This window comes from Chaetomium tenue, assembly GCF_020726465.1.
Source record: "Chaetomium tenue strain MPI-SDFR-AT-0079 chromosome Unknown F5144scaffold_3, whole genome shotgun sequence".
In the NCBI taxonomy this organism is placed as follows: domain Eukaryota; kingdom Fungi; phylum Ascomycota; class Sordariomycetes; order Sordariales; family Chaetomiaceae; genus Chaetomium; species Chaetomium tenue.
In genome coordinates, this window is record NW_027117331.1 from 2768427 (window position 1) to 2794321 (window position 25895).

At 56.2% G+C, this 25895-nt stretch overlaps 9 protein-coding genes across 9 annotated transcripts; 5 read left to right on the top strand and 4 right to left on the bottom strand.

Annotated features, from left to right (window-relative positions):
• The first annotated feature begins 712 nt into the window (after positions 1-712).
• On the top strand, positions 713-4732 carry F5144DRAFT_188729 (uncharacterized protein). The gene is made up of 4 exons (XM_066782800.1): positions 713-1183; positions 1237-1927; positions 1982-3993; positions 4047-4732. The coding sequence occupies exons 1-4, from the start codon at positions 824-826 to the stop codon at positions 4548-4550; spliced, it is 3567 nt and encodes a 1188-aa protein (XP_066644943.1). The 5' UTR covers positions 713-823; the 3' UTR covers positions 4551-4732.
• A 628-nt stretch (positions 4733-5360) lies between these two features.
• On the bottom strand, positions 5361-6949 carry F5144DRAFT_509222 (uncharacterized protein). The gene is made up of 2 exons (XM_066786514.1): positions 6307-6949; positions 5361-6228 (listed from the first exon to the last, which is right to left on the bottom strand). Exons 1-2 carry the CDS (start codon positions 6787-6789, stop codon positions 5593-5595), a joined length of 1119 nt encoding a protein of 372 aa, XP_066644944.1. The 5' UTR covers positions 6790-6949; the 3' UTR covers positions 5361-5592.
• An 81-nt stretch (positions 6950-7030) lies between these two features.
• F5144DRAFT_628672 (uncharacterized protein) lies at positions 7031-8815 on the top strand (the record flags this gene model as incomplete). Its single annotated transcript, XM_066792346.1, has 1 exon — positions 7031-8815. Exon 1 carries the CDS (start codon positions 7436-7438, stop codon positions 8813-8815), a length of 1380 nt encoding a protein of 459 aa, XP_066644945.1. The 5' UTR covers positions 7031-7435.
• A 319-nt stretch (positions 8816-9134) lies between these two features.
• F5144DRAFT_188866 (uncharacterized protein) lies at positions 9135-10733 on the bottom strand. Its single transcript, XM_066782803.1, has 3 exons — positions 9856-10733; positions 9476-9781; positions 9135-9410 (listed from the first exon to the last, which is right to left on the bottom strand). Exons 1-3 carry the CDS (start codon positions 10408-10410, stop codon positions 9330-9332), a joined length of 942 nt encoding a protein of 313 aa, XP_066644946.1. The 5' UTR covers positions 10411-10733; the 3' UTR covers positions 9135-9329.
• Positions 10734-11661: 928 nt separating this feature from the next.
• Positions 11662-15785, top strand: F5144DRAFT_188912 (Pre-mRNA-processing ATP-dependent RNA helicase PRP5). Its single transcript, XM_066782804.1, has 3 exons — positions 11662-11963; positions 12027-12386; positions 12441-15785. Exons 1-3 carry the CDS (start codon positions 11847-11849, stop codon positions 15543-15545), a joined length of 3582 nt encoding a protein of 1193 aa, XP_066644947.1. The 5' UTR covers positions 11662-11846; the 3' UTR covers positions 15546-15785.
• A 239-nt stretch (positions 15786-16024) lies between these two features.
• Positions 16025-16569, bottom strand: F5144DRAFT_546738 (uncharacterized protein; the record flags this gene model as incomplete). The annotated part of the gene is made up of 2 exons (XM_066787430.1): positions 16025-16180; positions 16351-16569. The coding sequence occupies 2 exons, from the start codon at positions 16567-16569 to the stop codon at positions 16025-16027; spliced, it is 375 nt and encodes a 124-aa protein (XP_066644948.1).
• A 1128-nt stretch (positions 16570-17697) lies between these two features.
• On the top strand, positions 17698-20191 carry F5144DRAFT_189047 (uncharacterized protein). The gene is made up of 4 exons (XM_066782805.1): positions 17698-18625; positions 18684-19517; positions 19574-19714; positions 19767-20191. The coding sequence occupies exons 1-4, from the start codon at positions 17956-17958 to the stop codon at positions 20039-20041; spliced, it is 1920 nt and encodes a 639-aa protein (XP_066644949.1). The 5' UTR covers positions 17698-17955; the 3' UTR covers positions 20042-20191.
• On the top strand, positions 20192-20885 carry F5144DRAFT_189048 (uncharacterized protein). The gene has a single exon (XM_066782806.1). It carries the CDS (start codon positions 20341-20343, stop codon positions 20803-20805), a length of 465 nt encoding a protein of 154 aa, XP_066644950.1. The 5' UTR covers positions 20192-20340; the 3' UTR covers positions 20806-20885.
• A 650-nt stretch (positions 20886-21535) lies between these two features.
• Positions 21536-24419, bottom strand: F5144DRAFT_601386 (peptidase family M49-domain-containing protein; the record flags this gene model as incomplete). Its single annotated transcript, XM_066791142.1, has 12 exons — positions 21536-21804; positions 21861-21972; positions 22026-22218; positions 22277-22311; positions 22366-22529; positions 22585-22710; positions 22779-22831; positions 22887-22914; positions 22982-23119; positions 23184-23192; positions 23249-24120; positions 24295-24419. 12 exons carry the CDS (start codon positions 24417-24419, stop codon positions 21536-21538), a joined length of 2124 nt encoding a protein of 707 aa, XP_066644951.1.
• Between the last annotated feature and the right edge of the window lie 1476 nt (positions 24420-25895).

Genomic DNA, 25895 nt, shown 5'->3' on the forward strand with positions numbered 1-25895 from the left:
CGCAAATAGAAAAAATAGATAAATTTTGTGCCTTTGGGTTGTCTATCACTGGTTGCACCAAGTGCAAACTAAACATTTCTTTTGCCCAACGGTTTTTAGGCACGCATCCTCACTCCTTCCCTCTTGGGCCCAATTGCCCACTAAAGACCACCCACCAAAGCTGGTCAAAGCCTGGAAATTAGCACTCCGCCGTGGCGGGGGCTTGCCGATCGCTGCTGTCCGACCCAGGCTTGAAGTGGATCGCACAACCTTGACCTCCTGAACATCTCCGTCTCTTGTCATCTTCAACCCGACTCGAGCGCACTGGTCTCCGCAAGCACCATCCGAACGCGCTTGCATACATTTTCTGCCCGGGTTTGCTTCCCGCTCTGCAGGACGGGTCCCAGACAAAGCCGCACCCACAGCACCACAGCGCAGCCAGCTGCACAACGCCGAGACTCGACCGCACTCGACCGCACCCGACCGCGACAAGTGGCTTTCCTCAACACCATCCCCCTCAGCCTCAACCCATATCCACATCCACCTTGCCCAGCCTCTCGGCACCGAGTGCATCGCTCTCTCAGCCTCGACCTCGGCCGGAAACAATCGCTGCGCCAACATCGCTCTTTTACCTCAAGTTTAAGGCTGGCCAACCCGTGTTCTAGGTTTCGAATTACCAGTTAGATGCTCAGCGAGCTACCCCCGCTTCTGACCTCCAACTCTCACCTCGGCCGCCAAACGTGCACACCACCTCGTGTCCCTCGCTGCGGTCGCGTTCTAGACAAAGAAGGCCATATGGTGGGTGTGATCAATAAAAAGTGGGTGGATTGAGGATCAGTCTACCATGGCAGGATACGATTACGGCGGTAGCCCAGGCAGTGACTGGGGCCATGGCTATCCACCCGGTGGTAGTGAGCCCCCCTACCGGATGGACCAAGAACATTCCAATCTCGCACCGGCTCTGCCCCGACACAATGGCGGTCATGGTAATCAGGGAGGGAGACAGCCGGCTTCCCCCTCATTGAGCGCTGAGAATACCGACACCGAGTCGAGGCGCAGCGGGGAGAGGAACGGGTCGAGACCACGGGGTTCTAGGTCGGCCAGTGGCCAGTTGCGCACTTGCAAGAAGTGTGGCGAGCCGTTAACGGGGCAGTTTGTGCGTGCGCTGGATGGGACATTCCACTTGGACTGCTTCAAGTGTCGGGTGAGTTTGTTAGGTCATGTTTGTCCTGGCTCCCTTTGTTAACCGCTGTGCAGGACTGCGGCCAGATTGTAGCCTCGAAATTCTTCCCGGCCGATGATGGAGATGGCACGGGGCAGTACCCCCTCTGCGAGACCGACTACTTCCGCCGACTCGGGTTGCTATGCCATCAATGCAATGGCGCACTGCGGGGGTCCTACATCACCGCCCTCGAGCGCAAGTATCACGTCGACCACTTTACTTGCTCTCTGTGCCCAACCGTGTTTGGGGCCCAGGACAGCTACTACGAGCACGATGATCAGGTGTACTGCCACTACCACTACTCCACCCAGTTTGCCCAACGCTGCAACGGTTGTCAGGCCTCCATCCTTAAGCAGTTCGTCGAGATCTTCCGAAACGGCCAGAACCAGCACTGGCACCCTGAATGCTACATGATCCACAAGTTTTGGAATGTCCGCCTCAACCCGCCCCAGGATGTGCCCGCCCCAATCCCAGATGATCCAGCTGGCCGCGAGCTCGTCCGCGAAGAGGAGGAACGCATGGAAGAGAAGGTTTACCGGATATGGAGCGTCCTGTCAACATTTGAGGAGTCGTCGGCCGCTTGCATATCAGACATGCTGCTGCATGTAAGCAATGGCGCATATATCGACGGTGTCATGGTCGCCAAGAGGTTTATCTTCCATGTCGACATTCTCTTCCGGTCCGCCGACAGGCTCGATGGGTCCATGGCCCATCTCGATATGAACTGTAGGAATGAGCCCTCTTTTGCTGCAGGTCCGGACGGCTAACTTAATCCTGCAGCTCTCGCTTATGGCCGAGAAGCCAAGCTTCTCTGCAAGAAGATTGTGGCGTTCTTCTCACTATTGTCCAAGACGCAGGACAGAGCTACACGTAAACCCGGCGTCACCCAGGATTTGTTAACCCTGGTTACAGGCCTCGCTCATTACCTCAAGCTCCTAATCCGGATTTGCCTCCAAGGAGCGCTCCGCATAGAGAAAGAGCGCAAGAATGCGGATGGCCTCTACCACTTTTTGGGCGATCTCAACGACTTGGAGACGCTCAAGACGGACGACAACTCCACCACCACACTGCAGTTAACCTCTGGGATGTCGAGACTCTCGGCCCATGATTCGGACCAGTGCGCATCTTGCCGGAAACCGATCGAGGACGAGTGTGCGAAGATCGATGATAAGAGATGGCATCTGGGATGCGCCAACTGCTCACGATGTGGCAAGGAGCTTGGGCGGAACCTCCAGGACGCGCAACTCAATCCCTATGATGCCAAGATCTTCTGCAGCAGCTGCGAGCCCAACGCGCCGCCTAATGCGGCGCCGCTTGAGCATGTCACCAAGCTACAACAATACGTCTTTTTGCTACAGGTCGCGCTGGCCAGGCTCCTAGAGATCCTTCGGGCTAGTGGCTCGATTCCTAGTTTTTCGGAGGACCCGAATGGGGATGGTTCGGGCCCGACTGAAGGGCGACCAGGGCCACACGGGGGCCAATACCCGAGGCATCACAGGGAGTCGTCTTATGAGAGCGCTCTCAATGATGTCAAGAGGTTAAAGAGCACCCGTCTGGACAAACACCTGTCGTCGAGCTTTAGGAAAGCCCGGACATCGCGAATCCTAGACGGACCTGAAAGCAGTAGCGCACGCCCCGGGTCGGCCGGCGGCGGCCAGGGAGATGGTGGCTTTAACAAGCATTTTTCCATCGTCGAGGAACGGGGGCCGATCGACGAAGAGGACATAATGTTGCCCAATCAGGATGCGATCACGCTGGATGACATCCCTCGCATTATCGCCGCGGAACAGGCGAGAGAGCAACAACGGCCCTACCCACCCCCAGGACAAGAGCTTTTCCGTTCGACAACAGGCGAGCCTCAGTTTGGCGCCGGCGAACCCGTGGGCGGCAACGGCCATCAGCGCAGCCTCTCAGACGGCAAAGGGCCAGGGTCTCGCGCTCCTGGCGGACAGCCTGCTTTGCGCAGCCGGCGCTATTTCTCCGAACTGTCCGGGTTGGAATACTTCATCGTGAGGCATCTTGCCGTCATGACTATGCACCCCATGGTCGAATCCGAGTTCACACTCGAGGAGCTCCTTGGCTTCATTGAAAGCAAAAAACCAGCCAACTTCTGGAAGAACATTGGCAAGGCTTTCAAGAACGATGGCCGCAAGAACGTTAAGAAGAAGGGGGTTTTCGGCGTGCCCTTGGAGGTTATCATCGAGAGGGATGGCGCAGAATCCACAGACGGCGTCGGACCTGGTACCCTGCGGATCCCCGCCGTTGTGGACGATATCATCTCGTCCATGAAACAGATGGACCTCTCCGTGGAGGGTGTCTTCCGTAAGAATGGCAACATCAAGAAGCTTGGTGAGCTCGTGGAGAAGATCGACAAGGAGGAGCAAGTGGATTTCAGCTCAACCCAAGCTGTCCAAGTAGCCGCCCTGCTGAAGCGCTACCTCCGAGAGCTGCCGGACCCCTTGATGACACAAAAGTTGTATCGGTTGTGGCTGGCTGCTGCAAAGATCCAAGACGAGCAAAAGATGCGGCGCTGTCTCCATTTGACCTGCTGCTTACTCCCGAAACCTAACCGGGACTCCTTGGAGATTCTATTCTGTTTCCTGAAGTGGGTTGGGTCGTTTCACCAAGTCGATGACGAGTCGGGGTCCAAGATGGACATCAAAAACCTGGCCACTGTCATCGCGCCCAACGTCTTATTCGACAGGACTAAGATGTCCAGCTTTGATAACGAGCCAATGTTTGCGATCCAAGTGGTGGAGATGTTGATAGAAAACATCGGGGAGATGTGTTTGGTAAGCCTACTCGTGCTTTTTGCCTTGACTCAAGAAGATTAACAGTCGTTTAGGTTCCCGATGACCTTGTCGACATCCTAAGCGACCAGGGGCTGTTCAACTCCACCGGGGAGCTGACCAGCAAAGAAATCCTCAAGAAGTTCTCTGACCGTGCCGCAAACAGGCTCGGCCCGCAACAGTATGCCGAAGTCACCGAAATCGTCGGCCGGCACGAAATCCCCACTCGCCCACCGCCCAGGCGGATAGAGACCGACCCGTCCCAGTGGCAACAGGAGAGCAGTGCCCGCCCAGTTCAAGAGCCGATGTCCTACGGCCCACCCCATGCGGCGACGCCGCCGCCGAAACGAGGAGGGCCATACGACGCGCCGCCATACGGCCAATTCGACCCCCAGGGAGGGCCAACACCAGACGGCAGCGGCCGTGGCGGTGGCCAGCCTCAACCGTATCCACAACAACAGCAACCGCCGCCGCAGCAACAGTCACAACAGCAGCAAAGAGAGTGGCGCAACTCGGGGTGGGGAAGGCAGAATAGCGGGTTGACGACCAGCAGCGTCTAGCAGACGCCCGCTGGTGGTGGCGACGGTTTCGCGACTTCCCCGCCCCGATATGACTAAACTGAAAGTCTTCTTTTTCTCTGGCCTGTTACTTTCATCACCGGGCTCGGCGTAGACGGCGTACTTTTTTTTTGTTTTTGCATGCATGCACCATTATTGGTTGATTGTGAGGCAGGCAAGCAAGCAAAGCAAGCATGGTTGCGCGGCGTTAATTTTGAGCTTTTTCACATGCACACACACTTTTTTTTTCTTCGCTTCGTTCGTCCAGCCAGCCATGAAAAAAAATCTCATACCATTTTCACGATGTTTGAGTTGTGCCAGTCGGGGCGGACGCGTTAAGTGGGCCGGCCTCCTGGCAATGTTGGCTTATGTTTTCGGGACGGTTGCGGTGCGGTGCTGCTGCCGGTGGGTGGTGCGGGCAGTGGCGGAATGTGAATACAGGGATTGTTGTAGGGGGGTGGGGATGGTGGAGGGAAAGTTTGGGTGGGAAGGAAGGGGAAGGGAAAGGGATAAGAAGCTGGGAACTGGCTGTGAATAGAGAGAGGGATGGGGGATCGAGGGGCGCAGAGGATGAGACCGCAGCGACTTCTGGGTGACTTTGTTCCTTTCCGTTCTGTCTGGGAGGGTTCCGAGGGTTGGGAGTCGTCGGACACCCCCTTGTTTGGAGTAGTTGTTGGCATTCAAAGCTTGGTATTGGCGGTGGCGGACGACGTTTCGTTGGGTCAATCGGCACATAGCTAGCATAGGAAGGGTCTGGCCTATATAGTCAGACATCTGAGTCAAGGGAAAATCAAGCGCGCGCTCTATTCGACGTGTTTCCGTATAACCCCTCGCTCTCTTTCTCCCATCTACGCCGTATTTGCTATTACTATATTAGACATGAAAAATAAAACCAGCTCAACTACACGTCCCTTATAGGTATCAAAACATGGTACGCTCACTCCCCGTTAACATTACACGGAGGCTCAAAATCTCGCCGAGATTTTAGCATAAACGCCCTGCCCCCCTTCCCCCTCCCCGTAAACCCGCTTGACATTCACACAAATCATGCCTTCTTAGCACTCTCCTGCTGCTCCAGTGTCCACTTCACCGACCGCTTGATACCATCCTCCAAGCTCACCAGCGGCTGGTAGCCCAGCCGCTTTTTGGCCTTGGAGATGTCGTAGTAGCGCGTCATGCAGCTGTAGACGATGCGCTGGCGGTTGAAGGTGGGCGGCTTGCCGATGGCCCAGAAGAACCACTCGCTGCAGTAGCCGAGCACCATGCCGACGCTGCGCGGCAGCACCCGCACGTGCTCCGTGCCGTGCGGCGAGCCCGCCGCCGCCCAGACGGCGCGCGCAAAGTCCCAGAAGTACACGGGGCTGTCGTTGGTGATGAGGAAGGCTTCGCCGTCTACCCGTTCGGTGTCGAGTGGGATGGTTTTGGATGCGGCGGTGAGGAGCAGGGCTCGTGCGGCGAGCAGGTGCCCGTGCGCGACGTTCTCGACGTACGTGAAGTCGAATAGGTTGTCGTTGTTGCCGACCTGCACGCCGGACCGGCCCTGGTGCAGGATGTTGATCAGGTGGTAGAGGACCATGGTGTCGCCCTCGCCCATGATGCCCGAGGGGCGGATGGAGCAGGTGAGGAGCTTGGGGGCTTCGGGGGCGCGGTTGGCGGCGAGGACGAGCTCTTCGGCGGCGGCCTGGAGGTGGGGTTAGTTAGTTGGGGGGTTTTCGCGCTGGATGGTGGGTGCCGGGTGCCGGGGAAAGAGATCTCATACCTTGGTCTCGGAGTAGTACTCGCTCTGTTGGCTGCCACGGACCGTCGGCCACCGCTCGTCGGCGTTGATGAGGTCGCTCCTGTTGTCGCTCATCACACTTGCTGAGCTCGTGTACACCAGGGCCTTGACGCCTGTCTTCTGGCACGCCTTCACCACCGCGGCAGTCCCGTCCACGTTGACCTTCTTGAATAGCGCATGGGAGACGCTGTCGTTGGATTGCGCAGGGGGTGACGCGGTGTGGATCACAACATCGGGCTTGGTTTGCGAAAAGATGCTCTCGAGCTTGGCGGCATCGGTGATGTCGGCTTCGTGGTACGACACGCCATCGGATTCGGGCCTCCGGTTGCGAGTACAACGCAAGTCGATAACGGACACGGAGCAGTTGTAGTCTCGAAGCAAGACGCGGACAACGTGGTGGCCCAGGAATCCACAACCGCCAATGACCATGACGGAGCCGAGAGCCGGCTTCTTTTCGGACGCCATTGTGATTTTTAGTGGTATTACTGAGTCTAGAAGATCGTTTTGGTGGAATTGGATTATCAATTGGTGATGGAGGTTGACGAACAGACAACAAGTCAAGAGCTGATGATGTTGTTCCTCAGGTCTCTTGGCGCCTCCTTTCTATTACACATTTAGGCGGAGTTACTGGGCAGAAAACACCACAGGTCTCACTCAGCTCTTTGCATCTTGGCAGCTGAGCTGAATGAACCGCTGCAGAGGCCAGTCAACAAGCAGCCCCATAACCCGCGGTCTGGGCTGTGATCCACATCTATCACCCAATCCGTCCTGAGTCGTTCAACAGCCCGACTATTGTGTACCTGCCTATTATTTACTTACCTAGGTAACTAGCCGCCCTGACTCTCTAGCGAGAGGGGGTCGACTAGGCAGCCTTTGTCTGCTTTTTAGCAACTCTCATGGCCTTCACTCTGGTTTTGAGACTTCTTGCAAATAGTTCCACTTCTTGGCATAGTTAACAACAGGCAGCTTCCTTCGTTACATCCAGGTTCATCCTTCTTTGGCTTTGGCTTTGGCTTTGGCTTTAATTAAATGCGTTACAATATTTACATACGATACTCGCTCACCAATACTTTAATTTTCTTTGATAAACCACACTCGCCAAATATACAGAATGGATGGGCCGGAGACAGAAATCCTGGTGCATATCGCAGCACCGGCCCGGGCGGTTGATGATGTTCGCTATCGGACACTGGCAGCGGCGTACCTGGATTTCGAGCCGGCGACACACAAAACAATTGTTTCCGGTCCATCGGCACCAAACGATCGTTTAGTTAGGCTCGCTGTGGAGGATGCAAGCAAGTCACTATCACAGGCGGGAGGGTCATCTCAACCAGCAGCGACCCCCGGATTCATCCAGTCGCCAATGCTCTCTTTCCAGAGCGTCACACACAACTTTGGGTCTCCTGGACTACAACGCCCCGAACCAGAGAAAGTGGCGGAATCCCCGTCGACATGGGTGGCCCCTCCAAGCGAGGTTGAGGATTCTATGCCGAGGAGTGATAGCGTTTTCGCGCCCTTCTGCACACCAACGAGGCTCTTAGCTCACTATACCTCTACCCTGGACACCTCACCCATCTCGGAAAGGAGACAGCCCCAGACACTCCCTGTATCCAGCCCGTCTCGGAGGAAAAGCCCAGGCCAAGAAGCCCCCCGAGAAGATGACAACAGCCAACACCAGGCGCCACACGAGGACCTGGGCACTGTCATCCCCCGATCACCCGGGGGAGAACCGAAACGCCGCCGACCACCACCAACACCAACAACATCAGGGATCATCGAAGAGACGCGAATCGAGTCCTCCTACCCCAGCCAGCCCGCCTCCGTCACCTCCTCCTTCCGGGCCGAATCCGAGCCGCCCCTCCCCAAACGACCACGAACCTCACCCCAAGACCCCTCGCCAGGCAAACCACTCACCAGAAGCGTGAGCGACATAGGGCCCCAACAACCCAACACCAACACCCACACCCACGCCCAGACCCAGACCCCCCCGTTCCCCATCCCCCCCTCCCTCCCCCTCACCACCCCCCTCACCCTGCACTCCCCACCCCCACCCACCAACGACACCCCCCTTTCCCCCTCCGACCTCATAACCGACGTCCTCGCGCGCCTCGCCACCTCCCTCAACCTCGCCCACCGCTTCCAACCCACCACGCAAACCCGCCCCCTCCGCCCCTTCGAGCGCGGCTACTGGCTCGTCGACTGCCGTGCGTGGGACGCCGCGCTGAAGCGCTCCGCGTGGGCCTTCCTGGCGGGGTATCTGGCCAAGGGCGCGGCGGGGTGGGGCACGTCGTGTACAAGGGATGAGGGGTTTGCGTGGCTGCGGGTGTATTGTTGGGGGGGGGTCGTGGGCCATATGTATTTGGTGCTGTATTTGATGAGTCGGAGGAGGGTGTTGGAGACGGGGGCGGAGTGGGTGGGGGCGGAGGGGTCGGCGGTGGTGGTTGTGGCGGCGAGGGCGGTGAGGGCGGTGTCGGCGGTGGAGGAGGGGTGAGGGGTGAGGTGGGAGGTGGGAGGTGGGTAGGGGTGTGTGGTATGGTGTTGGGTTTTCTTCTGGGTATATATGGTTTGGTCGGAGCTTGCTCCTCTAGGGGCTCAGGATCGAGGTTTGGTTTCATGCATTCTGGTTGATACCCTCATAACACATTGTGCGGAGTTGGGATTTTGGAAATACCGGGGTGGCATGGGATAGACTGGGCAAGAATCCCATGATATTATGAGCAGCTTTGAGACTTTGATGCTGCTCAGCTTTTGGGTTGGCAGTGTTCGCAAACCCCATGAACACGGATTGCACACTGGGGGCAAGTATCTCTTTGTGGCGACATAGCACTAAAAGAAAGGTTCGTAACAGCCCAGTTTACCAAACATCGTTTTATGCACAAGCATACAACCCAAGCCGCCCCCACAAATCAGGTTAATCGTCGAGAAGGCACAACCCCCGAGAATGGTATTCATAATGTACAGGTGGCCGAGCAAGTCTCTTACTGCCAACATGACGCAAGAGCATCTTACTTCTCGATGGTCTCACGGTACGCCTCCATCTCCTTCTGGTAACGGGCATGGTCGGTCTTCTCAATCTCCACATAGGGCTAAAGTAATCAGACGGGTTAGCAACCGGCGGATACTTGACCATGTCAATGGATTTCGGCCATACCTTGCGCTGCTCGTCGTTGAATCCCTTCCACTCGCTGCTGATCTTGGAGAGTCTGTTCTGGCTCTGGAGGCCCTCGAATTCCTGAGCCGTGTAGCGTGACTTGACATAGGCCATGTAGGCGGTCAAGCGTCCCTTGGGGAAGCGGGAGTCAGGAAGGGTGTGCTTGATAGGGGTCGACTTCCTCCGCTTGAGCAAGTTGCGGGCCACGTTCGCCTCACGGATCTCCTGGACGGAGTGGCTATCGATCCAGTTCCTGAGGTTAATCTCATTGGCAGTCTTGTTTTTCTGGGCCTCGAGGTCGAGTTTCTATTCGCCGTGATTGTTAGTTAACGTCTCAATGACGGTCGGGGCGTGCACAAGGTTTTTTTGGTCAGTCTCACCTCCTTCTCCTGTTCCGGCAAAGCTTTGTGCTCGGCCGAGAGTTGGCGTATAGCATCAGCAAACGTAGGCTTGGGTTCCTTGTTGAGCACCTCCTTCAGATTCTTGACCAGATAAAGGTTCCATGATGTCACAGGAAGCTTGGCCGGCTGTTCCTTCAACAATGCCTTCTCCTTCAAAGCGCGCAGCTTGAGCTTGTCCTTCTGCTCGTCCGTGAGCTTCTTCGGCTTCCTGGTCGTCGTCTTCTTGGCAGCCTTCTTCGCCTTGGGCTTCGCCTTAGACTTCACAGCCTTTTTCGCAGCCGGCTTCTTCGCAGTCTTCGTGGTCGTCTTCTTGGTAGTCTTCTTAGCAGCGGGTGCTTTCTTCGATGCCGCAGCGGTCGTGGCCCTAATCGTTCTCTTCGTGGTAACAGCCGTAGCGAGACCTCTGGTGAAAACAGCGACGACACGGTAACCGCTCGGAATAACGGGTGCGCCGAGGCGACCTGCGCTGCGAATGGAGAGGCTGCCAGCGACACACACCTGCCGTGCGGCGGCGCGGCCAAATGCGGACAACATGATGATTTTTTGTCTTTTCTGCAGCTCTCAATTCGGGATTGGTGAGGTCGCTCACTGGGTCAAGGTCTGCGGTGGAGGCACACTTGGATTGGTGCAGGAGGGACCGGGAATTGAGGTGTGGGAGAGAGAGGTTCGGCAATTTTAGCTAGTTATGCGGGCGGTCGCGTGGTTGGACCAACCCACCTTGATTGAGCTCTGCCCTGCTGAACCGGTTGTGTTAAACTCAAACGCAGCTCCAACCTCCCCTGTTTACTCCACAATGCGCCATCAAGCTCGACCAGGGTTCGAGCCCGAGTTCCTGATAACAGCAGCGCACGGCCCCTCTTTCGTCCCCTCACCCCCTGTCGCAGAAAGACGAAACAAATTCATCATTCAAATAACTACGAATAGTTATTCAACAATTAAGCATCACCTGGGGAGGATGGATGTTGGTCTGGGCTATAGACTGGAGAGTACTGTTTCATCTAGTGTGTTGTCACACAACCACCCATCCTAGCAACCACTTGTGACAGATTCGGCTTCTGCTGTTACTAACTTCATCCAAGGTGACGAAACACAGTCCCTCGTCATTGGCTACCCCACCAATGGTAGATACCCAGAATAGATCCCATTGTATGTACACTACTTCTATGTAGTAGCTCAATCCCTTAGGTGATATGCACAAATGACAAAGGTTTGGCCAGTCCAAAGAAGCACGCCACTCGCTTACCTAGGTACCTAGTGTGCCAGGCAGGAACCCCACGCTGCGGGGCCACAAAGGGTTCTCAGGCACATTTAAGCCAGCCAAACCTACACAGTACGAATACATACTTGTAGTAAACGCCTCTCACTAGCGTCCATCGAAGTCATTGGCAATCGGGTGAGTGACTTAAAGGGAGGTGATTGGCGAGTCTTAAGACTGAGGGATGGTAAGATCCTTGGAAAGCCTGCCCCACCCCAGAAGGACTCGAGCAGCGACTTGGGATATCGAGTCGCTTGCTCTCGCTTGTACATAAGAGGGAAGATATGTGTTGCGAAGGAACAATGTGCCAAAACAAATTCATCAACAGCTATCTTTTGGGACATCACTCACACAAATAACCCATGTAGTGACTAAACAGCCCTGATATACGAACATAACGACCAGGTACACAGTGTCAATACAGCGTCAATTTATCTTCAAACGGTGGTTGACACTGTATCGCGCCTCGAACAGTTTTGTCGCCGTGCCTTTTGCTCCACACCTCTCGAACTTGTCTGGAATCTCCAAGTTCTTTAGTTAAACCGAGACACCCCTCGCCCATCTCGAATCTAGCATTAGCACCTCATCCGCATCCACGCATCGCGTAACGACATGCAGGATATCCACCTAGTGCGCTAACCAGTGTCGGCCGCTTCCAAAAGTACTTCTCACCACCAGTGACAATCCTGCTGAGCCACCGTCACTGAAACCAGAAATGGCTCGGCCCAGAGACTCGCGCTCACCATCTCCTGCAGGAAGTCATGCTGCGCGAAGGCGGAAAGATGATGATCGCCGTGACCGCGACCACCGCCGACGGTCTCGCAGCCCGGACGTAAGTCGTGGCCTCGCCCCTCGCCGTGGCGATGGACTGTTTCCTAACCCATACCTCCCACAGCGCCGATACCGCGACCGCGAACGCGACCATGGCCGCGACGGTCGGGATCGCGACTCATACCGCCGCAGAGACCGCTCCATAGACCGCCGAGACGATGACTATTACCGAGGCGGTCGTCGTGATGGAGGAGGCAATCGAGACCGTCGTTGGTCACGCGACCGAGGCCCAGACAGAGCGCGATCGCCAGATCGCCGAGGACAGCGGGGTGGAGATGGTAGCCGGGACTATCGCGGGAGGCGGGACGACTCTCGTGACCGCCGTAACCGTCGCGATGGCTCGACCGATTCTGCCGCCCGTCGCGGTGATGGCGCACGCGCTCGGCCCCCCAAGTCGGATGGCGTCGCGCGCAAAGACAGCGAGGTGCGTCCTTACCCACCCAGACGACTTGCACGTTCCCCTGCTGACGCTTATCAGGAACCGCAGCCAGCTAAGTCCACACCGACGCAAGCCCAGACCGAAGCGGAGAAGAAAGCTGAACGACTACGCAAACTCCAAGCCATGAAGGAGAAACATGCCCAGAAGGAGGCGAAGGAAGCCGCCGTTACAGCGGGAAGTACTAGGATGCTGTTGGCTGAGATGGACCAAAAGGCTAGCGGCACACCAGGCCCAAACAGTCCCGTGGCCGGCGCCATGAGTCCTGCCCCGGCGTCCCCTGCACCGCCGATGCCCTATGCCGGCAAGTTCGACCCTAAAGCTATCGCGAAGAGTTCCAAAGCTGCTCGGCCTCAATCCCCAACACGGCTTGGTGACGTGAAGCTGGCCGCGCCGGCGCCGAAACCGCTGGGAATAAAAAAAGAGACAAACCTCAAGGGTGCCGGCTTGTTGCCGGCCAACAGGGCGGTCAGTGCGTTCGGATTTAACAAATCTGCTGACAACCAGAAATCGTCGGCGAAGCGTAAAATAGACATGGACGACGAGGAGGTTATCAAGCGCAAGCTCGTCAAACTCCCCGACTTCGTTCCGGAGAATGTGGACAGCGCGCCAGACGCGGAGGGCGAAGGGGAGGAAGATGCCGAGGACTTGGACCTCCTCATGGCCCAAAACGAGGAAGAGATGGCAGAAGCTCACCGGGTTCTCCAAGAGCGGCGCGACGAGCGCATTCAAAAGGAGGGAATGGCTATGGATGTCGACACGGAGGCGCCCAACGGCGAGACCAAGGACGAGGCCAAAAACGAAGCCAATGTTGAATCCAAGGATGAAGCGATGCCGCCAGCCCCCTCTATGGATGTCGATGAAGACGTTGACCCGTTAGATGCCTTCATGGCTGACCTTGAACAAACCGGTTCCGCAGGGGGTATCGGCTCGGTACCTGCGCGACAGAACCAGAATGCCGGGAAGGGGTTCGAACCAGAAGCGTATTTCAGCGATGACGATTACGGCTACGAAGAGGACAAGGCCGATCCGTCTTCAATACTTGCCATGGCGAGCAAGAAGAAGAAGAAGGATATTCCGACAATAGACTACAGCAAGATCGAGCTGAACCAAATACGGAAGAACTTTTGGGTAGAGCCGCAGGAGCTCAGTCAGATGACCGAGGAAGACCTCGTTGACTTGAGGTTGGAACTGGACGGCATCAAAGTTTCTGGCAAGAACGTGCCCAAACCGGTTCAGAAGTGGTCGCAGTGTGGTCTTACTCGGCCGATCCTGGACGTGGTTGAAGGGCTTGGCTACGAGAAACCAACTTCGATTCAGATGCAGGCGTTGCCTGTGATCATGTCGGGCCGTGATGTTATTGGCGTCGCGAAGACTGGTTCCGGCAAGACGATGGCCTTCGTTCTTCCCATGCTCCGGCACATCAAAGACCAAGACCCGGTGAGCGGCGACGACGGCGCCATTGCCTTGATCATGACTCCTACCCGAGAGCTGTGCACCCAGATCTACTCTGATTTGCTTCCGTTCGCTAAGGCGTTGAAACTCCGCGCGATCGCTGCTTATGGCGGGAATGCCATCAAGGACCAGATTGCCGAGCTGAAGCGCGGGGCGGAAATTATCGTCGCTACGCCGGGACGCATGATTGACCTTCTCGCTGCGAACTCAGGCCGTGTCACTAACCTCAAGCGTGCTACGTATCTCGTGCTGGACGAAGCTGACCGCATGTTCGACATGGGTTTCGAGCCACAAGTAATGAAAATCTTCAACAATGTCCGCCCAGACCGGCAGACGATCCTCTTCTCTGCAACCATGCCGAGGATTATCGATGCGCTCACCAAAAAGGTGCTTCGCGAGCCGGTCGAAATACAGGTCGGCGGCCGCAGCGTCGTGGCTCCCGAGATCACCCAAGTTGTCGAGATTTTGGACGAGGGCAAGAAGTTTGTCCGGCTGCTCGAGCTCCTGGGCGAGCTCTATGCCGATGACGACGACGTCCGCGCTCTGATTTTCGTCGAGCGGCAAGAAAAGGCCGACGACCTGTTGCGCGAAGTCCTGCGGCGCGGGTACGGCTGCATGTCCATACACGGCGGCAAGGATCAGGAAGACCGTAACTCGACCATTTCGGACTTCAAGAAGGGCGTCTGCCCCATCATGATCGCGACGTCGGTGGCGGCGCGCGGTCTAGACGTCAAGCAGCTGAAGCTGGTCGTCAACTACGATGCGCCAAACCATCTCGAGGACTACGTTCATCGCGCGGGTCGCACCGGGCGCGCTGGCAACACGGGCACGGCCGTCACGTTCATCACCGAGGAGCAGGAGAACTGTGCGCCCGGTATCGCGAAGGCTCTCGAACAGAGCGGGCAGCCCGTGCCGGAACAACTTAACGAGATGCGCAAGGCGTGGAAAGAGAAGGTCAAGACCGGAAAAGCCAAGGATGCTAGCGGCTTTGGCGGCAAGGGTCTAGAGAGGCTCGACAAGGAACGCGAGGCGGCGCGCGTCCGCGAGCGCAAGACGCACAAGGCTGAGGGCGAGGAGGACGACTTCAAGGAGGAAGAGACGGCCGAGGACGCGGCCAAGAAAGACAAAGCCAAGTCGGCCATCCTCGCAGCCGCGTCGGCCATCGTCTCCCGCGAGTCAGCGAAGGCGGAGGCTGGCGAGGCCAAGCCGTCGCCGGCCGTCGCCGAGGGCGCGGTCAAGGGAGGGGTCACGGTCAACGCCGGGAAGGGTGGGGCGCTCGACAAAGCGGCCTCAGCCATCAGCGAGATCAACGCGCGGTTGGCGCGGGCCGGCCAGCTCCGTCCCGGCCAGCCGATCGACAACAAGGGCCCCGACGCCGGCGCGTTCCACGCGACGCTCGAGATCAACGACTTCCCGCAGAAAGCGCGCTGGGCGGTCACCAACCGCACCAACGTGGCCAAGATCCTCGAGGCCACCTCGACGTCGATCACGACCAAGGGCAACTACTACGCGCCCGGCAAGGAGCCGCCCTCGGGGTCGGACCCCAAGCTGTACATCCTTATCGAGGGCGACACGGAGCTGGCGGTCGGCAAGGCGCTGTCGGAGCTTACGCGTCTTCTTAGAGAGGGGACGATTGCGGCGGCGGATGCCGAGAGCCGGGCGCCGGCGAGCGGGCGGTACACCATTACGTGATGGGCTTGTACTTGTGTGTAGGTTGTTGATGGGGTGGGTTAGGGAAGGGAGGGAGAGAGTAAACGTGTATAGTCAGCTGCGCTTGAAAGCGGATATAGGAGTTCTCAGTTGCTTTTGTCATAGCTGGTTTCTGCGAAGAATGTGAATTTTAATACCATTCAAAACTTGGTTTGTAAATTGACTACGAAGTAGAAAGTGTTGCTCGCTCCCCCGAGGACGCCTGATACCCAAAAAGGAACATGAATGAATGAAATCAACCAACGCCCAACCTCCCCTCTCCCTCACCCAGATTGACACACACCAACCCCCGAACTAACCAAATGAAACATCCCCATCCCTATCCCCACCATCACCCCCCATTCTTCACCCCACAACTACAACCATAATAACCACCACCACCACCAACCACCAACCACCAACCACGAATACCTCAACGACGAATGCCTCAACTACGAACACCTCAACCAGGAATACCCCACCTACGAATGCCTCAAAGCCCTAGCACTCTGATCCAGCTCCCGCTGCCGCTGCTCCGTCTCGCTGGCCTGCCGCAGCGCTTCGGCATCAGTCATGCCGCGGCGCTGGTCGAGCTGTGCTTTGAGCTTGCCCCCTTGTTTGCTCTTTTGGAGGCGTTCCTGTGAGGGGGGGTTAGTGAGTGAGTGAGTGGTCTGTGGTTGGGCTTGGTTGATTGTGGATGGTGGGTTGGGTGGGTGTGGTGAGGGTGGATGAAGATGGGGGTGGGAGGGGGTGGATGGTAGGGTGAGTGAGTGAGTGAGTGAGTGAGTGAGTGAGTTCCAAGACGTACCTCCGCCGCGGCGGCTGCGCGCGCCCGGGCATCGTCGGCGGCTGTTGAGCCGGACCCGGACGTGCTGTTGCCGCCGAGCGTCCGGGGTGGGCCGCCTACTCTCCGGGGCGCTTTGGCGGCGGCGGGCACCGAGGCCGAGGTGGGTGCGGGCGGCGTGCTGCCGAGGGGCCGGCCGGGCTGCGAGAAGGGATCGCGCTCGCTGCTGCAGAGGTTGCCCATCTTCTTGTTTGGGGGGAAGGCTTTTGTTTATCGGGAGATGGGTTCGAGGTGGTGGAGGTGAGTGGTTTGATGGTTTGGGGAGTTTATACGTGAGTGTGTTTTTCACATGTATGCAGTCTGGGGTTTGAACGATTTGGAGATGGTGGTCGTTCGGATGAGATGCCTGGGTGCGCTGGAATGCCCCACTCATGGATCTCTTGGCCAGGTACGGGGTACCTTGGGGTGCAAACACCAAACTGGACTGAGCTGTTCCTACCGTTTCTGGTGACTACGAGTATAAATATGAGTCGGGCTCATCGATTCTAGTTTGCTATTTTCCAGTTCCGAATCCCCCATTGGAAAAAGGCTTAGTCGTCGTTTAAACTATGTACTCATCAAGTATACCTAATGAAGTACCTATGCTTTACGTCAATCAATCTGGGCCATAGACGGTAACCCTTGGAAGAATGCAGGCAAAGGACTTACTCGTTTGTACCGTAACTCTCATGGGCACATGCCTCGACGACAATATGTGGACTTGACCATTTATATCGCGTTCCTTCTTGTGGCTCATGTATCCGGACCTCAGAAACATGTCGTGCACGGGTAGAAGCTGCCCGCACAGACACGGCAAGGTCGCCGGGAATGGGGGTTGAGCTTGGCAGAGATCAGCCAATCAATGAATGCGAAAAGGCGTGGTTTGAGCTCCTCGTCCCCACCAGTGCGGTCACCCCCACATTCAGGGTTGTTGGTCGCAGCCCCACCATCTTCTGAGGCAGAACTCGGCCGCACAAGGGACTTGTCTGAATCCAACATCTGATGGATTCTGCTATCTTGGGGGTTCTTTTTGCATTGATTTCAATTGCTGGGGACTAGCCTTTGATGTCTGATTTTTTTCAGATTCGAAAAAGACAAAAGCAACAAGAGAAGAGCACAATAGTTAGCGGGACTCGGCCAAGTCCCTCCCACGCGCTGCTCTGGGCTGGGCCGTCAAGGTTCTCACGAACTGTAAAATAATCTCGACCCTCGCAGCTCTCGGCCCCACAACTACCTCTCTCCCACTCTCTGAGCCTCTGTCTAGAGACAACGCGAAAGCCACCGAATTACCCATACAGAGTCGACTCTCGGTTCTTGCCACTCACTACGAAATTTCCGATCTACACCAACGGCCGTGTGTCTATTCGAAAAGAGGGACGAGGGAACAAACCACACACCACAACCGCTTACTCAATTGCTCGCAACCCTGAGAACCGGGGAAAAGGCAGCCAAAGAGGTTCTCCTTCAACCTCTGGTCCAATCCCCATCCCAACCCTCACACACGCACACACCCCCCCTTACATACCACCCACCCCTCTTCTTTTTAAGTCCCCAGTCGAGGTCATCGGTGGCTACCCTTCGCTCGCCGTCATGGACGGCCATTTCGACTCCAACGATCGCTTTTCTGGAACTGGAGACGACGACTTTCATCGGCATTCCCACTGCAGCACCAATCACTTCGACTTCGATTTCTCCGTGATGCACGCCCAGCAGACAGCGAACGAGGCTGCTCGTCTCTCTGCCACCGCGGGTGGCGCCTACGAGTCACACGACGACCTCTGTGTCGACCGCTGCATGGGCGTGGGCCTCTACAATGGCTTCCAGCAGTTTAATCACCGAGGGGCGCCCCCCTCGCTCCAAAACCGCTGGCCACGCGACAGTCAGGACTATCCTATGGGCCTCAACGACCTGTCGATGCAGTTTCGCGCCGCCGATATGGCTCCTCCCGCCGCCAATCTCTATCAGCAACAGTCGTGGTACACCCACCAACTAGACCCATGTGTCCCGTGCGCCGACGAGGACTGCCATTCCATGGCCGACACTTGCTGCGATAGCGAGTGTACCATGACTGACAAGTGTACTGACGTTGCTTGCGCCGACACCGAGGACGCTTGCACCGATCAAACCTGCCCCGAGCGTTCTGCCGTCCCGGTCCCGGGCCCGCTCCCCACCTCCGAAGTAGTCAGCGGTGCAGCCGCCCTCATCTCCATCAACCACGCGCCGGAGGATTCTCAACACCACTATGATATGCAACATCAAGGTGAGGCGCTTCTTATCCCCAGTGTGCCAGGTCAACTCCGCTCATAGCCAAACCGTAGTCATGGGTGATTTGGGCTTCGGTCTATCCAGTCCGCCTCAGCAGCCCTATTTGTTCCCTCCCGACTTCTTGCCCGGGCAGTTGGGCAACATCACCAACCACCTGCTGGTTGCCCACGGCGACACCTCCTCCTCCAACTGCACAGACTCATGCCCCTTGGACGATCCTCAAATCTACCAATATTGCCACATGCCTCTACCTAGCAACCCTGCCACCTTCGGCCAGTTCAATCCTGTCGGTTCAGCTTTTCAGATGAATCAAAGTTTTGTCGAGTGTGGAGCTGAAATCCACGACGCTGAGTCGTTTCTCATGCACTTCAACGCCCAGCACAGGCCATATTTTACCGCCAGTACGCCCAACCCCCTACGTGCTCCGGCCGGCGCCCGGCATAATGGACATGCCCTAGCTTCGACGGAAGTCATGTCCCCCCCTGCCACACCTTTAGATACCTCCGATTCCGGCCGATCGTCGGCGACACCATCTCCTCTCACTCCGCTCTCCAACAGCGTCGAGATGACGGATGCTAAACCAGACAGCTCGCTTCATCTCCGCGGCACATCCACCGCTTCGTCTGTCGACAGGTCTCTTGATCTAGCGGCCGAGGAAGAGCACCGGTGTCTATGGCGTGACGAAGGTAGTTCAAGTATTTGCGGGCAACTGTTTGAGGATTCTGAAGAGCTGTTTAAGCACGCTTCAGAAACTCACATCAAGCATGCTCAAAAGGGCGTTCAGGGGTTCCGTTGCGGTTGGGACGACTGCCCACGCAGCGAAATCGGCGCCACGGGGTTCCCCCAGAGGAGCAAGATTGAGAGACACATGCAGACTCATATTGGCCGTAAGCTGTGCTATTGCCCTTGGACTTCCTTCAAGCTTACTCACAACAATACGCAGACAAACCTCATATTTGTCCCACATGTAACAAGGGCTTCTCAGCGAAACAGGCTCTCACACAGCACATGTTCATCCACAGCAACGAGAAGCCGCTCGTGTGCAATATTTGCCACAAGGCCTTCAGATACCCCAGCGCTCTGAGCAAGTCTAACCTGTACTTCTCCCCAGTAGCTGAGACTAACCATCTTTCCAGCTATGCATCAGCGTGTCCATTCCGGTCTCAAACCGCTGAAGTGCCCCGTCTGCGGAAAAGGCTTTAGCGAATCCTCCAACCTGTCCAAGCATAAGCGCACCCACGAAGTCAAGGGCCGCTTCACTTGCACCGTGCCCGGGTGCGACCGCAACTTCCACCGCCAGGACCAGCTCCGGCGACACATGAAGACGCACCAGAAGGACGGCGACGGCAGGCCCATGTCGAGTTCCGCAGCCAGCGTAGATGGCATGTTCGACCAATCCCCGCAAAGTTGAGGCTGCTCCGCGTCTGCGCTTTGTCACCAGCCCCTCGGGGCCCGTTTGACGACAGATGCTGGGGGCCTGAACCGGGTTGCGCCGAAGCGGAACATAGCGGCACGCCATCCCCGGCCCCAGCAGCAGCAGCGCCGCTGGTTCTCTGGAAACCATCATCGATGTGGACTCACGGTTCCCAAAATGTACCTCGGACTGTAGTACCACGTCTTTTGTGCCATCCAGGGCAGGATCCCCCGTCGCGATTCCCCTTCGCGATCCAGGAAACCGGAGCCAAATAAATACCAGCATCCGGTCATCCCATGGAGCCGGCCCGGCGTAAACAACATGGCGCCAACATCGGGGCTGTACTCGCGTCAGGCACATGGCTAGACCTGTTTTTTTGGGGAGGGAGTGGACATCGCCAAAAGGCGCGAGAGAGAGCCCTCACCGTATCGCTTGGGAGAAATGGCCACATGGGCTATATACGCCCGATGTCATCCACAGGAGGGACAGCGCCCGCGCCAGGCGCGCGGGATGGGGGTGTGGCTCGTAAACAAGGGATGGAATGGGACCATGGCATTTTCTTCAAAAGGAAGGCGCCGGGTGGTTGGTTGGCATTGTATCTGAGATATCTACTATGGTTAGGGCATCTAAGTGGAGTGGAGGGGGGGGGAAGGGGAGGATATACCTGGGTGACGGCATGCGAGGGGTTTTTTTTTTCCTTCTTTCTGCGTGGTTATCTGAGCTCGAGCGCGTCTCGAGGGTTGCGGCGAGCCCGTTATTAAGCGAACTGGTTTTCTGCGTTTTTGAGTTTTCGAAGTTGTTTGCTTTTTTTGAAGTTGTAGTCCCTTTTTCCCCTTCCCGCCTCCCCAGACTAACTAACTTGCTTGGTGTGTTGGCGACCATACTCCTCGCGGGTTTAGGCAGGAAGGTTGGACAGTCTTCATGAATGATTCATCAGATATATATAATACTTATTCTAGACGCGGTCCCTGTCTCGAGATAGGGCTTTCGGGAAGACGGGACTTCGAGACTTGGTGGAGAGAGAGTTGTTCTTATTTCTTTCAGTATGAGATACTTAATCAGCTTCAAGTTCCCGCCATTTCATTATATAGGAAGAATGCCTTACTATGTCGTTATAAACACAATATGTTAACTCTCCGACAGTAGTCTAGTTGGGGAAATGTGGTAGAAAGCGGATAATCTACTCTTAGTCGAAGCCGAAGGCCGAGTCGGCGCCCTGGGATACTCAGATGTATAACATGTTTTTCTACTCATCAACATAGAACTAGGGCCAGTTAGTTACCTTACTCGGTCCAAAGAAAACGCCCATCTTAGCAAATAAGTTAAACAGACAATTCAACTCGGTTTATTGTTGCAAATCCTGGGATGCCCACGACGCTAGCAAAGGCCTGGAACCACGACAAAGCCCTGATTGCCGAGTTCTCTATCCTAGCACGCTTATAGCGCTGACCGATATGCAACCCGCGGACGCGGCGGAAGTGAATCAGCCAGTCAGATCTCCCTCTCAGCCCAGCTCTGGATGATGCCCTCGAGACTGGGCTCGTACTGCTTGAGCGTGACCTGCCCGGTCGCCTCATCCAAGTACGTGTTCGCCTGTACAAACACCTTTCTCGGTTGCTTGTTCTTGAGCACTACATCCCGCACCTTGGTTCCCCAGTACTCGAGTCCGACGCCAGACATGTCGGCGAAGAACTTGGTGCCAGTCTCGACATCGGCAGTCGACTTGTAGATGTGGATCTTCTGAAGGAAGTCCGCGACAGCTAATGAATCCTTCATTAGCTTTCCTTCCGATCATACCCCGAGGCGGTTAACTTACCTTTCCTGCCACTCGTCAAGATTTTAGAACGGTCAAGTTTAATAGTGAGATCAGAGAGATCGTCGTTCTTGTACACCAGCTGGCAGAAATCGTCACCAGCCTCAAGGAATGACTGCGTTGAGTTAGCAAGCAGGCGCTTTCCATGACGCACTACACAAGACTTACCTTGAGAATGGCAAAGCGAGCCTGGCAATGAGGCTGTCCCCACTTCTGACTCTTCGGGTCCCAGAACTCGACCGAGGTCAGGCCTGCCCGAGCCATGCCGAGATACGAAATGTAGAGCACATCGCCTGCTGGGCCATCCATGTCGACTGTGCCGTCGCCGAAACCGAAGATCTTGAGCGCCGAGAATTCGCAACTTCGCAGGTGTCAGCTGTGACAAAACAACGCAATATCACACCCTTCAGCTAACTCACCTCAGATGCATGGCCACTAGCTCGGCTCGGCATTCCTAGTACAATGGTAAGTTACGTTTAAGGCGTGGGTACCGATGGGATAACAGTACCTCATACGCGCCGGCGACCCCGCCGAATACGGAGCCCCATGTCTGGCCCGGCTTGTACCAGGTGGTGATGGGCTTCCCAGTTAAGGGGCTAATTGGGGGATTCGCGGAGTCGAAGTTGAAAACGCCCGGCGATGTCTCTTGCAGAAGCTTACCACAGCCGTGACCTAGGCCATCGTTAGCAGGATATCGGAATTGCTAGATATCGCCACTGTGCCATACCTGTAAGCTCGTGAAGGCCGACCTGTACCTCGAAAGCGGCATCGCGGTACTTTTGGTACAGCGCCAAATCGCTGTCAGCGATGAACGGAATCTTCTCATCCGGGGCCTTCGCACTCAGGACATTGCCTGTGAAGTCGGTCAGTCCGGGTTTACCAATTAGTTCAATTTGACGCAAGGCCTCGAAGAATATTTACCCAAGCTGACGTTCTTGAAACCCTCCTGCTGCCGAATGTCGTCGTAATTGGGGCTAACGGGCAAGATTAGCGAGTGCACAAACAGGACAATAGCCTGCTGAAACCCACATGTTGATACCGGCAGGAATTCCGGAACCTGGGGAATGCTGTTAGTTTTTATCTTAGGTGTTAATGGGACACCCTCGGGCGTTCTCTCAACATACCGGCGAACGACAGGACTTCCAAAGAAGTGAAATCCGGCGAAAGGAACTTGTCCTTCTCAAAATCCGTCGACCATGGCAATAGCGGAATCAGCTCAGGCGCTGAACGCACGAGCTCACCAAACGCCCGAGTTCTCTCAACTAAACCGTGGTGTTAGCACAAGGCGGCTCACCCGTCGGGGATGGTTCGGGGAACAAAACATACGGTTGACAACTGCGATGTTGGTGAGCGGAAGACTTCCAGAAGGGGGGTGTGGGGAGCCGACTTACCTGCGGCGAAACCTTCCCATTCGCCACGGACACCCGCGGGATCGCGGTAGGTCTCAATGAAACCAATGTTGCATTCCACCATGGGCCCTTGGTCACGGATCCAATGCCTTTGGCTGTCCTTGAAGGCGAGGAGAGAGCCGCCGTGGAAAGAGTCGCCGTACGCAAGATGCATTTTCTTCTGCGTCTCATTCTCGGCGTTGTCAGCCGCCTTCCTGATGAAGCCGGCAATAGCATCCATCTCCTTCTTGTGGTCTCCATAGACCAACTTCAAGGTCTTGCCTGCCAGGGGGCCCTCGCTGATCACAAATTCGGTGTCCTTTCCAATATCACCACCGTTGCTGGGGACGCTGGTCGTGGCCGAGGCAATGAGCAGCTCGAAGACACCGTCCTTGGTCTTCCTGAGCCTTGTGTTTTCGGGGAGGAGGCCCTTGTCCTCCATCCACTTGGAGACGGCAGCAATCTCGTCCTTGGTGATTTCGGCAGAGTCGGGGTAGTAGGTGGTCAAGTGGCCCTCGTCCGTGAAGCCAAGATGCAAGAGACCCTGCTTGTCGGAGGAGAAGATGGCGCCATTGGTGGCCTTGTAGTGTGCCTCGGCCTCAGGAGAGGTTGAAGCAAGCGAAGCAAAGACGGATTCGTCGCATCGGGGTAGAAACTTGGAGTCGCCGAAGCTCTTGTAGTTGCCGCTGTTTCCCAGGAACTGCGCAGCGTACTCTAGGAAGGCCGAGAGCCCCTGCTCGTCGATGTTGGCCTTCTCAGCAAGGGCCTTCCAGTCTCCGCCAGCGGTCTTATGTAGGGCGAGGATGAGGTCATAGATGTGCTCGGATTCGGGGGAGACCTGACGCAAGACAATGCGGTTGCCAGCGAAGGAAGCCCTACAGCGTGGATTCGAGGGTCAGCAGGAGCGGCGGCAGAGACACGATGTCCACGTGCAGGGTGCGGGGGGGGGGGGGGGGGGGTGCAAAGAAGACCAAACGGCATCTCGGTTGCATCTACAAAGTGGATGTGTATTCCTTTAGAAGAGGCATCGAGAATGGATCTATAGTTACCTGCTGATGAAGTGAGCGTAACGCTTCTGTTGGTCAGACAGCGCGGTGAAGTGCTTCTCGATCTCGAGCCTGACGACCGATGGCGGGGCATCGGCCAGGTACTGCGAGAGCTCTTGGGCGTTCATGGCGAATAGACGACGTGGTTGTGACTGCAGAATTCGGGAAGGAGAGAGGGCAGTTGCGCGGAAGGCCGGAAGTGTCAAATTTGAACTTGAAATGCGAGGAAACCTCAGATTTCGAGATCTGAGGGGTACCTGAAATGAAAGACGCATCGAAAACGGCAGGAACACCAAACGCCCGGGATCTCGCGGCTTCTAGGCTTCTAGCTTACACAGTCACCTCTTCACGCCTTCTGCATGCGTCCCCAACTGCCCAAATCGGCACTTCCAGCCTCAATTTACTGGCTGACGACCCACCATTTGCACGTGTGGTGTCCACATCCAGCCCAAGGAAAGCCTAGAAGGCGGGGTAGCTGGAAGCCACAAGGCAGGAGCTTCACTAGCCACACAAAGGGAACAATACTAAGGCAATGTGATAGCCAATTAATCAAGAGACTAGGCGTGAAACAACCCGAGGACAGTGTTTTCGTCAACTTTTTCAGATACTCTTTGGGAAACCACTGTATCCTGTTTTGTATCATATGTTGAGACGAAGCAAGGGCTGGTCTTGGCTTGGCGGGGTGGTGCTGCTTGCTCTGAAAGGGGAGATAAGGGAGGGGCAGAAAGCACTCGTACGAAGTAATTATACTCGAGGCTCTGTACGGAAGGAGTTGCGCGGGAAGTGGATGAGCTGAATGATAAGCCCGCCGAATCTAATTCTTCACACAATTGAAAATGGGATTCGCCTCGCCATTTAGTTCAAAGCGGACCCATATCACCGGAAGCAGTGCTTCGTACGAAGTACACAGCATTCTCAACATACCTACGGCGATGACGTAACTTGAGGGGGAAGCCACAGGTCCCAAGCAATTTGTACAGCACTGATCTCAACGGTCTCGCAATCTGCAGCTCGTAGATATTTGGGAGAGGGGGAGGGGATGGCGACGGGGAGAGGGAAGACTGAGTCGAGACTCGGACCCCGACAGCCTCGGAATGGAAGAGTGAGACGTCGTTGTTCGTTATGTCCCAACAGGGTAATCGCACAGACGTCTAAGTCGTGGTGACGATGCTTGATCGGCGAGCCAAGGGTGGAAACAGACGGTGGCATGTACCAGTACATACCACCGAGACAAAACCAGGGTGTTTGCGCTTGTTGGGGTTGGCCTGTTGTCATGCAAACCACGTCTTTGAGTGTTCTGGTTCGTTGAGCTTGCTGCGTCTCATCAGGCGTCGTTTGGCCGGCCGCTGAACAAGGGGCTACCGTGGTCTATCCCTTTGTTCTATGGTGATGAACCATCCCGGAACTAGAGGAGCTAATAAAATAAGAAAGTCACCCTTGCGCTTGTGCGTGTGGGGAGATGCCAATGGACACGGTCTGGAACTTCTTGCTCGACGTCTAGTTGTATACTACGAAGTACATACGGTGTAGGCAGGAGGCCAGGGGCAGCCCGGCTCTTCCCAGGAGGATAAACCCATTGCGTTGTAGTGAACTAGGTCATGACA

Coding starts and splice junctions, on each gene's coding strand:
- F5144DRAFT_188729 (XM_066782800.1), top strand. CDS start 824: ATGGCAGGATACGATTACGGCGGTAGCCCAGGCAGTGACTGGGGCCAT. Junction 1,184..1,236: donor TGGACTGCTTCAAGTGTCGG/GTGAGTTTGTTA, acceptor ACCGCTGTGCAG/GACTGCGGCCAGATTGTAGC. Junction 3,994..4,046: donor ACATCGGGGAGATGTGTTTG/GTAAGCCTACTC, acceptor ACAGTCGTTTAG/GTTCCCGATGACCTTGTCGA.
- F5144DRAFT_509222 (XM_066786514.1), bottom strand. CDS start 6,789: ATGGCGTCCGAAAAGAAGCCGGCTCTCGGCTCCGTCATGGTCATTGGC. Junction 6,229..6,306: donor AGTACTACTCCGAGACCAAG/GTATGAGATCTC, acceptor CCCCACCTCCAG/GCCGCCGCCGAAGAGCTCGT.
- F5144DRAFT_188866 (XM_066782803.1), bottom strand. CDS start 10,410: ATGTTGTCCGCATTTGGCCGCGCCGCCGCACGGCAGGTGTGTGTCGCT. Junction 9,782..9,855: donor TGCCGGAACAGGAGAAGGAG/GTGAGACTGACC, acceptor CACGGCGAATAG/AAACTCGACCTCGAGGCCCA. Junction 9,411..9,475: donor TCAACGACGAGCAGCGCAAG/GTATGGCCGAAA, acceptor TGATTACTTTAG/CCCTATGTGGAGATTGAGAA.
- F5144DRAFT_188912 (XM_066782804.1), top strand. CDS start 11,847: ATGGCTCGGCCCAGAGACTCGCGCTCACCATCTCCTGCAGGAAGTCAT. Junction 11,964..12,026: donor GACGGTCTCGCAGCCCGGAC/GTAAGTCGTGGC, acceptor TACCTCCCACAG/CGCCGATACCGCGACCGCGA. Junction 12,387..12,440: donor TCGCGCGCAAAGACAGCGAG/GTGCGTCCTTAC, acceptor GACGCTTATCAG/GAACCGCAGCCAGCTAAGTC.
- F5144DRAFT_189047 (XM_066782805.1), top strand. CDS start 17,956: ATGGACGGCCATTTCGACTCCAACGATCGCTTTTCTGGAACTGGAGAC. Junction 19,518..19,573: donor CATGCAGACTCATATTGGCC/GTAAGCTGTGCT, acceptor AACAATACGCAG/ACAAACCTCATATTTGTCCC. Junction 19,715..19,766: donor CAGATACCCCAGCGCTCTGA/GCAAGTCTAACC, acceptor CCATCTTTCCAG/CTATGCATCAGCGTGTCCAT.
- F5144DRAFT_189048 (XM_066782806.1), top strand. CDS start 20,341: ATGGAGCCGGCCCGGCGTAAACAACATGGCGCCAACATCGGGGCTGTA.